General features: G+C 50.3%; 1 protein-coding gene across 1 annotated transcript; it reads right to left on the bottom strand.

Moving 5' to 3' along the window:
- Positions 1-248: 248 nt before the first annotated feature.
- Positions 249-8,832, bottom strand: lmo4b (LIM domain only 4b). The gene is made up of 5 exons (XM_028963026.1): positions 8,442-8,832; positions 7,648-7,888; positions 4,682-4,778; positions 3,652-3,807; positions 249-888 (listed from the first exon to the last, which is right to left on the bottom strand). Exons 2-5 carry the CDS (start codon positions 7,881-7,883, stop codon positions 880-882), a joined length of 498 nt encoding a protein of 165 aa, XP_028818859.1. The 5' UTR covers positions 7,884-7,888; positions 8,442-8,832; the 3' UTR covers positions 249-879.
- Between the last annotated feature and the right edge of the window lie 3,016 nt (positions 8,833-11,848).

Below are 11,848 nucleotides of genomic sequence, written 5' to 3'. Positions count from 1 at the left end.
GGCTTCTTTTATCTTAATTTTTTTTATTAATTAAATACACCATACTGGAGCAATTGTCTCTGAAAATATCACAAATAGACTTCTCTTTCATTCGGCATTATAAGTGGGCAGGTGGAGATCTCTACATGTTTGGGGCTTGGGGTGAAAGGTCACGTGTACGGGAGCCACGATGGGACAAAAACATTGACATGCATACATACATGGTAGTTTTACAAATACACCAAGTGTTCATGATTCGTTTTTTTTTTTTTTGTTTTTTTCTTCTTCTTCTTCTTCTTCTCACAAAAAAAGCCACATATTATTCTGCTCATCGAGTCTGAATTTCCCTTTACAACACATGAAATATAGAAAGAAGAGATACCATGTGGTGGAGTAAAGGAGGACAAAGAAAAAAGGGAAATACATTTCAGAAATTCAGAACAGAAGGAACGAGTTCAGATTTCAGACAGGAGACACCCTGTGGTTCTCGGTTCTCCTCCTCTTTTCCTTCTCTGAAACGCTCTCAGCTTTTACTCGTTTCGTTACACCCCCCCCATCTCTCTCTTTCTCTCTCTCTCTCTCTCTTGGTCTCTCTCCTCAAGTTCCTCGGGCTCTGAACAGTCTCCCGTTAGTCCGTTTCCGGGTCTTGTGAAGACGGGGTCGGGGGGTCGGCGTCCGCCTGCGGGTCCAAGTTTTTATTTATTTATATTTTTTGTGAACGGGTTTGGGAGGGTATCGTGTTTGGGGGACAAGCCTTGGGGTTTAGGGGGACCGTATAGTGTGCGGGACTCTGCTCAGGTCGGGTGTGGCGCGGCGGTCCGAAGGAGGTCTTGAGCGAGAATGAGCGAGGGAGGGCTGAAATGAAGGCACACGTCCTGCTTCTCGCTGCTCTCGTCCGGCCTAACAAACCTGTCAGACACAAGCAGGGACACACGTTACTTTACTCAGAACGACACAGTAAATGATTAAAAATGTCATTCATATTTAGAATTATAAACTGCAAAACCAAATTTCTGATTTATTTTTTTAATTGTACAGTATTAATTGAAACCGGTGCTGGATAAGAACATTAACATGACACAACTGTATAAGTAATCGCCTGAATTAATTCAGAATTGACATGGACTAAACTATTGCGAAAACCAAACCACTGTTTTTCCCCACTCCAATTTATTTACTGTGACAGACCAGATCGTCTCCCTGTCACACCCCATCTGAGCCTCTTTCCCCCACATCCCTGTCACCGTTTTAAATGCTTATTACAGCAAGTTTCAGCATTAAAAATTAAAAGTTCAACTAAGTAGTTTGTCGTTTTTAATCGATTTTTCTTCTGGCCAGTCGGGCTCCTCACAGACGGCCCAGGCAACTTCGCTCCGCTCCTTTTCCGCTCTTTGTTTTTGAGATTCCGGGGAGCAATTTACTTTTCCCTCCTTTCCTCAAATTACTAAGAGGGTTTTCAGTCTATTAGTAATTGTGCGCCCCCCCCCCGCCCCTGCTCACACCCCCCCACTTTGGGGAGGCTAATTAAAATGACGGAGGCAGGGAGGGTTGGGTTCCCCTGGGTGCGGGCTTGGCATGAGAAAGGTAATTTGTCTGTCCTGAACAAAGAGATTAGGGGCCGAGGAGACGAGGAGCTCCACTTAATAAATGAGAATCAAATGTCCTAGCGCCACGGACACGGACAACACCAATTATGTCAGCGTGAAATCGCACGTAATAAAAAACAATGGCTGACGGGCGAGGAGGGAGTGAGGGTAATATTCAGATGCCTCTCTCTCACGCACTTTAACCCCACCCCATCCCATCTCAAAGAAGACAAGTCAATGAAGATCTAGAACAGCGGTCTTCCGGTTTTGTTCTGAAGGACGCTTAAGCACGCACATGCAAAGCCTCAGCAGTGAGAACCTGGATGCAAAGTCATTAAGAACACTCGTTATTCTCCTATACTAGAGTACAATTCTACTACGACATTGATCGTCTGGTCCAGTGGTGGCTGCATCAGGCAGCAGGTGAACAGTAGGGATGGTGCGAGAACACCGGTTTCCTTTCTGATCCGATACGGTATCAAATCCATGCGATATCGATATGATGGGAGAGTCGAACTGAAATGTGTGTCCTGTGCTGCCATGAGATGTATGAGAAGTAAATGAGATGAGCAGATGAGTTCATCTGAGCAACTTTGTAAAGGACTAGATCGTGATGCTAGACAACTGAGCCTTCGCATGTCCAACCCAGAAGAAAGGGCAGAATGCGATGAGAGTTCCAAAGACCCAAGTTTCAGGCAACTGTCTCCAAAACTGCTGAAACCCTTAATGCTGGTGGTGAGAGAAATGACAATGAAGGGTGGCGGCACCGTGACGAGCTGCTGACACGAACCTAGAGACTGTTGTAGGCCAACTACACCCCAAGCAGGAGGAGTGCGCCCGGCCACAACACAGAACGATCTGAGGAGACTCCAGATCTCAATCCAATCAAGCATCCATGGGGAGTGGAGTCCACATCTAAACCGGTCGGGCCTACACAACGTTATGCCCGTGGTCTTCATGTTGTGGCAGATACCGCCTACTAATAAAAAATTTTAAAAAGGCACATTCAGCACAGATGGTCCTATTCTTCAGCACCAGTCCTGACGGGGATTCGCAGGTTCTTCAGGCTGTTAAGACACCCACGGCAACCTTCCTGCTCCCGGCCGCGCCGTATTTAAGAATTTACTCCTCGCCATAATTAAGGCGGAGAGCGGCCAATATTCAGATTGCATTTTAGCATTAATAATTCAGGTGTTTTCACTACAATTGATGTCGCCACATAAATAAACAATAAGGCCTCATATTTACCGCGGCAGCCGCCGAACGGGAGAGGGAGGGAGGGCGGGCGGGCGAGCGAGGCGGGAGGCTTAACCAGACATTTAAAATTAAGCTAGATAATGCAAAAGGCTTTCAATTTGAGGAGCGAGGCACTCTTAGTGCTGATTTGTAAAAGTGACGCGGCCTTAAAAGGCCCTCTGATGGTCGGGGGTGAGGTGGGGGGGGGGGCTTAATGGAGCTCTCTGCCTCCCTCTAAACCCCCCAACCCGCCGCAACCACGACTGCGATTCCCCGAGTCAAGGTGAAACGCACTCAGACACACAAACACGCACTCAAAGGGCAGCTCCGCCCGTATCCTTTCCCAGGATGCACCGGGGGGCCGTGTCGCAGTTCACAGGTGGCATTTCCGATTGGATGTGCACGGGAACGGCGGGGCGGGGGGGGGAAAAAAACGCAGCCCCTGCAAGATTAAACACCCATCACAGGTCCCCGCGTTAAGGGGAAAATTAATCAACGTTGTCAGTGCGTAATCACAGAGAAATACGACGCGTAAAAAGGCGGCCGCGTGGTGATTAGGTCTGGGCCCGCGACGGCGCTATTCTCATTTTAACCGCCTTGACACTAATTGATACAAATGAGGTCCCGGCGATACGATCCCGCTCTTCCGGCACCGGCCTGACGGGGCCGGACAGGTAGAATCCGGGGGAGACACGGACGCGGGGACAGGTCTACTGGCGATTCATTCAGGCCCCCTCCTCTCGATGGAAGACACGGCCAGACGTTCTCCACACTCCTAGTACGCAGACGTGACCACGCCCACTGGCCACGCCGGCTCAGCAGCCGGCACGGTTAGAATTCAGCCCCTCACCTTCTGGTCTGGGAGCAGCGGGTTCGTCTGCAGCGAACTCAAGTGTCCGTTGATGAGTGCTGTGGGTCTGTCGTGTTCGCAGAACAGGCTGCCGTTGATGTAGTGGAACCGGTCCCCAGGAACCAGTCGGTTCCGGCAGGTAGAACACGTGAAACACTGCGGAGAAAGAACAGGGAGGGGGCATACAGTTAGAAACTACATTACCCAGCATGCCTTTCACAGTCACATCAGCAGAGCTCCGGAAAAAACGTCCAAATTAATAATGTGGCGTGTCACTAACACACAGTTATTGTTTAAATGGAATTAAAACAATGAAATGTTCTTAATATTTTTTCAATTTAAATGGACCACGGACGTGGAATTTTTTAATGAATCTTCCGGAACACAGCAACAAGGGGACCATCCTAATTTACACAGAGTTAATTCTAAATATGGAAAAAGTGGTAACACACATACACACACACACATACACATACACACACACACACAGTCTGATGCGATTACATTCCCACACAAGTGGATGATGATTCATGTGCAAGTCCAAATATTCGGTGACTAATAAGATAGTAATAATGAAATTATTAGTACAGCTGAAAGATATTTATATGCTAATGAATCTTCTGGAGCTTTCGCCGGCGCCCACTTTATAACAAACAAATGCCCTGTCAGGGAGTTTATAATAGCATTAGAATGAAACGTTCATTTCCTTTCCTCTTCACCCGCACCCATTTGCTCTGTTTTCCCCCCATTTTGCCATTAACGGTGTTCTGGCTGTGCTGTTTCACTGTGTTTGTCTGTGGCCTTGTGCTGTTACCTTGGCCTAAATACAATCTCAGCAACATGATGATATGATTCATAATGTGACTGATCCTGTAATTATGACGAGTAAGAATATTAATTTGCCGTTATGACGTGATTAATGCTCACAGTGTCTTCATGGAAGTGTGTTATTCTGATAAATTGTGAATGAAACGCATGTTTCCCCTGCGTGTGTGTGTGGGGGGGGGGGGTCAGAGGTCAGCCGGCTCACCTTGAGGTGGTACACGTTACCCTGTGCCCGCATGACGAGTTCGCTGGCCGGGATGGACTGGCCACATGCACTGCAAGCTCCGCTGTTGCCGAATAACCTGCGAGAAAACACACACACACACACACACACACACACGAGTGTTATTAACAGCAACCTTCTCCAATTAGCCCAAGTCTGCAGGAAAAAAAAAAAAAAAAAAAAAAACATTAGCTTCCACCTGCGGGTTCGTACACAATTTTACAGCCGTAACGTAAAAATCCACTAACGCACCATTTCCCCGGCCTGATAATAAGCGGGGACGCGAGCAATCAGGCCGCGAGGGGACGTGATTGGACGGCGGGCCGTGGACTGCGGCGAGCGGCGCCGCCAGTTCCGCGCCCGACGTATAATGTGCACGGGTTAACCTTTTCAATCACGGTGTCAACACTTTAGATTTGCTTCTGCTCATCTCTTTCGTCCCTAAACCTTCTCTCTCTCTCTCTCACTCTCCCCCGCCCTCCCTCGCCCACGCCGCGCCGCTTGATAATGAAATGCTTGCTCTGGCTTCCCTTCTATCTACCTTGCGAGTCCACAATTTAGATTACTTCATCTCGCCGAGCAACAAACTGAATGAAATTTTCGATTTGAGCGGAAAGTAATTTGCCGGGATCTGGACCCATTTGTCATCATATCTCACCGGGCGTTTGCTCCATCACCGCACTTTTCCTGCGCAATCAAATACGACCGCGGCATCTGACACGCGCCGGAGAGGGAGGGAGTCGGCAGAGGGGTGGTTACTGCCGGCAAAAAAAAAAAAAAAAAAAAAAAAACTCCTTCAAACAGGAAGCGGATAAACGAGAGTGGTTTGGCCCCGCCCCCCGAGTAAAGCGGCGGGGAGCTCCAGAAGCAAATGTGGCCGCGGCATCGATTGGAAGTGCTCAATCAAAACTCAATTTCAAAAGTAATTAGTTGTAGGCCGGTGACAACAGTGTAATTCCGGGCCGTCGCTGCCGTGTCACACGAGTCCGGGGGGGGGGGCGGGGGCGGGGTGACATCAAGCGAGTGGCTTCAAACGGCCCGACGCCGCCGCCGGCGGCCAATTACGAGACGAGATTGAAATTGCCTGAATCTGCTTAAAACCACGACCCTCCTCACAACATCACGACATACGTTCAGCGGTTTAATACAATACGACGTCTGGGTTCCATCATATCTTCACCGATTATTAACACTGCGGACGTCCAGAACGCCGCAGCTTCTTTCACAGACGTACAATCTTGACTCTTGTGCGAATAAAAATATATTTACAGCATCAGCTATTCTGAGGAGAAGCTACGTTACGGTGAAATCGGTCGTTTCTGTGATTAGAACGGATCGGAACGCACGGTGACGCATTCCTGGTCTGCAGCGGCGTTTTTTTGGAGGATTCCGGGTCTGTCCCCTCCGTCCACTTCCTGTGGTCTTTTACCGATTTGCCGCTAACCGAGTCGTTCGGCCAGGTCCGTTCCGTCTGTCTACAGTGACCGCGAGGTGAAAGGTCAGCACCCCCATTGCCAGGGAGCCCTAAAAGCAGCCGGCTGTATTGATACTTAACCGGGGCGTTTTCGGGGTGCACAATCCAGCCAAATTACACTCGGTTAATTCAGAGTAACAGATCCGGCCCCCGAATTAATTCCGATATGACAAATCAAGATTAACCCCCCCCCAAATTGCGCGCGGTTTAATTAATTTGAGGTCCCAGGTTCTCCCCGGTTCTAACCGTTCGCATGCCGCAGCGCCGTCGAGAGTGCCGGAGCGGCCAGGCTTCAAAGGGATATTAAATAACCCGACTATTAGATTTACCTCGCGTGTTCCGTCGGAGAAGTGCCATTTAATTACCCCGACCCATTCAATTAAAGGGCCGGCGCGTCCCCCGCGCGGCAACGTGAAGACGGGCGTCATCTTCCACGTCCTCTTCTGATTTTTTAATTCCACTGTGCAGCTGCTGCGCCGATAAAATATCATGGCAGCATGGCCATTATTTACACCGCAGTCGCGGAACACAAAGGGTGGCACCTTTAAAAGCCCACAAGGCAACGGGGCCTTCGCAATAATCCTCCTCCTCCTCCTCATCCTCCTCGCTTCTCCCGCCCTCCTTCGCTCTCAAAAGCCAATTTGGTTAATTAAATGTTTTGTTTGCGATGCGGCTCTCATTCATTTCGGACACGTCATTCGGAGCGAATCGGAGCCAGAGACCAGATCTCATTAGATAAAACCCATCAGGACTAAAGGAAAATGGAGGGGGACTCTAATTAAAGCTTTTAATTGTGTGGACTCGCTGTCAGATGTTTTCCTTTTTTTTTTTTCTCTCTCTCTCTCCTCCCTCTCTCTCTCTCTCGCTCTCTCTTTTGCATGAAGCCTGTGTTAACTCGCTCATTACCAGCAGGAAGGCGTGGCAACTCACTTTCACCCTCGCGGGGCCACGCCCCCCTCGCTCGGCATCCCTTTCGAGTGCAAAGAGTGAGGGGCCTGGCTCCGCCCCCTGTCCGGTTTCATTGACACCTGTCGGTCTGAGCTTCTCACACACACACACACACACACACACACACACACACACACACACACACACACGTAGCTCCCACCCAACTTCAACTCCACCGACTGAAGGAACTGAACTTTACAGCCGAGGGCGTAACGAATAAACATTTTTTAAAGAAACGAGAACGAACCGAATCCTGTGGAACCTTCCAGAAGCTGTTGAGAGATTCCGACCCGGGCTGAGCGCTGGAGGCGGAGCCAGAGCGGAATCCCTCAGACATGGGCGCCGTCCCCGCGCTCAGACGCCCGCATAAATATTTGAAAAGGGCCCTTTTTGCTAATTAAAGCTTCGCTTCTTTGGGCAAGGCGACGGACCCCTTTTAAAAATTCCACCGAGGTCAAAGGTCAGCAGCGCGTCTCACAAAACGAACCCTGGCTGAAGAACCCTGCAGAACGTCCCCGACACCCACCTGATGTAGTCGTTTCTGCAGAGGATCATGCCGCTCTTGGTGTAGCACGTGGTGCCGATCTCGCCCAGCTGGGCCTGGCAGCACGAGCACTTCAGGCAGCGGCTGTGCCAGTAGCTGTCCATGGCGTACAGGAGGAAGCGGTCGGCGATCTTCCCGCCGCACCCCGCGCACCTCTTCCAGGACAGGGAGCCGGCGCCCACGGGCGGCGGCTGGGCGCTTCCTCCGGGATTCACCATCGTCCCTGTGGGCGGAAAACGGGGAGAGGGGCTGTTAGGACCCTTTTATCTTCCCCCCCATTCAGACCAGACCGTAAAGAGAGGTGTTGTGAGGCAGGAATTGGGGGAGCATTGTACTTCTCCACGGAGGTCACATGGTCTGGCACCAAAATAATAAAGAGTCCAGGCTGGAACCCTGACCTTCCAGAAGCCTTCATCTCGCCTCTCCTGCCACCAGCAGCAACAACCTCCTGTCTCTGTTCTGCCAGGTTCGTCCTAATCTGCTCCTCGCCCCACCATTTCACGGCCAGTGGATCTCACCCGACCCCTTTTTCCACGCCGTTAAAGGCCGGAATTCCACGTGACGCGCGCCGGGACGCTGCGGTGTTGCGATTGGCCGGCGGTTCGCGTGGAACGCCGTCAAAACGCGGCAGCGCCCCGGCGGACCGTCCCGATTCGTCAAGTTTTTAACTTAAACGGCGGGACCGGGTCGCGACGTCCTGCGCAAAAAAAAAAAAAAAAAAAAAACGACGGACGTCACGCGTGGAATTCGCATCGCCCAAGTTGACGCGCACTCACCTCTTTTCTCTCCTTTAAATGTAATGGCTGAATGTTTCCGCCGCGCAGATTCGGGTGAGAAGAAGGGACCGCAGCGTCCGGGGACACGGGGAGCGGTGCGCGGCTTTTATTTCAGCGTGAAAGTTGACGGCGCGGCGGCGGCGGCGGCGGGAGGAAAATGGAGTTCTCGGATTATATTTCCAAAGTGCTGCGCCGCTGCGGTCCGCCGCTCGTCCTCGCCGCAGACCAGCTGGTTAAAAAGCAAGCCCGGCAGAGACCGACGCGTCCGTAATTCCCACGCCGCTCCTCGGACTCCGTGGAAAAGTGCACGACGCGTTCCCGTCTCCCTCGCGTCGCTCTGTGCGCTACATGTGTCACTGACAGCGCAGGACATCCAGGGCACGCCTCCTCCGGGCCGTGACGTCAATCGCGCCGCAGCCAATCGCGGCGCGGCCCATTCAGGCGGAACGACGGGTCCGTCCAATCAGAACGAGGCCCGCGTTGCCAGGTCGGTCGGTTCCACGCGTGAAGCGCGGCCCGTTCCGGGAGGCTTGTCGGCAGCATTGGGGAAAGAGGATCTGGCAACCTCGCCGGTGTCCAAATCGGGTCCCGGAGCGCCGTCCGTCCGCTGCGCTGCGCACCTGACCTCATTCGGTTCACATGTGACACCTCCGTGACCCATACTTTGTGTCGGATGTACCGTATCGTCGTTTGTCCTCTAGACAGCTGGGCGTTTGTTCTTCCGTCACGTTTTCGTTCGTTCTTTTTGTGTTGTGCGCGCAATCTCATCGTGTTATTAACTTGTCTCGCTCCGTGTCGCGTTATCGGAACGTCGCCCTGACGGCCCCGCTGCGAGCGGCCGTCCCGGCGTGGCGCGGTCCTTGCGTAGTGGCGCCATCGTCTGATGAAGCGCGGGAATTGCACACCACGTGCTCAACAAGAAAACGTGTTCATTTTACTCAGAAATTTCAAGCTTCAGCGGTGAAATAATTTGCATCCTCAACACAGTTTAATTAAATCGACGAAACATTATTTACACATGATTTCAGTTTTTTTAAGCATACAAATTGGGGGGAAAAAATCTGTGTTGTCATGTGCATGAGTGAGTGAAGTGATTGGCATTGTGAAGCCGGACACATCACACGGTGACACAACGAAATGCGTCTTCTGCATTTAACACGTCATCTTAATGAGCAGCGGGCAGCCACGACAGGCGCCCGGGGGGGCAGTGTGTGAGGATGGTACGTTGCTCGCTGGCACCTTGGCGGCTCTGGAATCGAACCGGCAACCTTCCGATTCCGCTTCCTTACCTGCTGGGCCACCACTGCCCCAAGCATGATGCATGATACACAGCTGGTCTTCTGGTTGGCTGGAATGTTTGCTCACTTCTCCATGCGTCACCTTCAGTTTGAATATAAAAAAAAAGCTTCAACAGGAACCGCACACATTTGGAGGACATTACATGTCCAGGTTATATGAAAAGCACGTGGCTAGATGTCCTCGCCCTGACATCTCAGCAGACCAGCTTTAATTCCGTTCAGGTGCTTGTTAATACACTAATGATGTATGTGGCAGCTTGGGAGCGAGGGCGGCTGGAACTGATGTATCGCTGCTGGTGCTGCTCCAGGAAGGGGAATAAGAAATACTCTGCACAGGAGTGGTCGATATGTGGGAGTAGTTTTGCTCCGGACTTGTTGCCAAGGGGAGATGGGGAGGGTCTGATAAGAACAGGCTGGTGCCTGTGGTTCTTGGGGTGTTCTGGGCATGTAACCCACCAGAACAATGACATAAACCTTGACCAATGGCCTACAGAGCCCCAAGCAAAGCTGAAGGAAAGAGAGTTTCCTCCAACGTTGGAACTGCTCCGAAGATGAAGAATATTGTAACATATTTATTGAGAAAGACAAGTGAGATCACAACCAGTAAGAGGTTCTCAAAGAGGAGTTTTTGCGTGTCACACGTTTTAAAATGACTGGGTATTCGCTGGGATGACCCAGGTCCCCACAAGCCCCTTTTACCCAGAATCAGGGTCTTGGTCACATATGCAACTAAAATAAAAACGCTTTGCTGCACCAGTCTGGTTAACTCACTGTGTTTCACACAACAAACCCGTATTAGGTCTGTGTTATATTCTAAACCAGATCGTGAAGGGCGGAGCCCGCCTCTGATTGGCCATGGACCATTGGCCATTCCTGTTCTGCCCGAACCCGACATTATTGTGGATGGTGGCCAACGTGACTGTACCAACATGCATCATTCGCGTTACGAGTTTTATACGTTTTTTTTTTTACGTCATTTTTTCCACACCTCAGACTTTGCCTTTGTAATGGCCAGAAGCTAGCTTTTCAGAAACAGCCGAGATGATCTAAACTTTTAATCCAGATTTTCTTTTTAATTTAATTTATCTCGATTTAATCTCAGCTCAGTGAAGCACTTTAAGCACCGACACGTTCGCAGTAAGTTACCTTTCTTGTAGAAAAAGTGAGCCTGTAAAACTGCGTCGGTAAATGCAATTCCATCAAACATTTTTGGTCACCTTGTGTCAAAATTGAAATAAGCGTGATTACTGTACATCATCACCGTGAGCGATTCACATTTCCGACACCCGAGGTACAGAAGATGATAGACGTCATAGCATGTATCTATTTCTGGCTCTGGAATGTCAAAAGCCTGAATAGAGAAACTTTATTTATTTTCATTATTACATATTGAGATCAATTATATATATGGGGCAGCGGTGGCCTAGCGGTTAAAGAAGCGGCCCCGTAATCAGAAGGTTGCCGGTTCGAATCCCGATCTGCCAAGGTGCCACTGAGCAAAGCACCGTCCCCACACACTGCTCCCCGGGCGCCTGTCATGGCTGCCCACTGCTCACTCAGGGTGATGGGTTAAATGCAGAGGACAAATTTCACTGTGTGCACCGTGTGCTGTGCTGCTGTGTATCACTTTACTTCAATTATAAAATCAGCCCAAATGGACGATTATTTCATTTTTCTTTTGAAAGCAAGTCCATAACTCCCATGGTGCGCAGGTCGTTTTTCTCCTTATCTTCATAACAGCAATATACAGTTTTCCGAGTAAAGCTGGGAAAAAAAAGAAAAAGTCCTATTTCTGTATTCTCTTCCAACAAGAGAGGTTTGTTTTCAACTCGAGTCTTCAGCCAAGAGGTTCAAGTAATCGCTCAACTGTTCAGGCAGCGGATGGACAGCAGCTCTGCTTTCTCAGAACACAATTTCAGCAGAGCTAATTCTAACCACGCGTTCCATTAGTCCCAAAAAGAGCAAAACTGGGGATCTTTCCGGGTCGCGATCCGCAAGAACGGCAAACAACCCACCAAGAACAGGAGCTTTTGTCCTCCGTCCTCCTGGTGCGTGTGAAAAACAGAACACAAGGCCAACGGTACTGTTTGCATGACCCATGAATAAAAA

This window comes from Denticeps clupeoides, chromosome 19 (genome assembly GCF_900700375.1).
Source record: "Denticeps clupeoides chromosome 19, fDenClu1.1, whole genome shotgun sequence".
NCBI classification, from domain to species: domain Eukaryota; kingdom Metazoa; phylum Chordata; class Actinopteri; order Clupeiformes; family Denticipitidae; genus Denticeps; species Denticeps clupeoides.
The sequence above is the reverse complement of the archived record's forward strand: the minus strand, read 5'-3'. Positions and strand labels throughout refer to the sequence as shown.

Bases quoted from the DNA above. Each gene is read 5' to 3' on its own strand.
- lmo4b (XM_028963026.1), bottom strand. From the start codon at position 7,883: ATGGTGAATCCCGGAGGAAGCGCCCAGCCGCCGCCCGTGGGCGCCGGC. The intron at 4,779-7,647 runs GTGGGTGTCGGG...GTTTTCTCGCAG, and splicing joins TGCAGAAACGACTACATCAG to GTTATTCGGCAACAGCGGAG. The intron at 3,808-4,681 runs GTGAGCCGGCTG...CTTTCTCCGCAG, and splicing joins GTAACGTGTACCACCTCAAG to TGTTTCACGTGTTCTACCTG.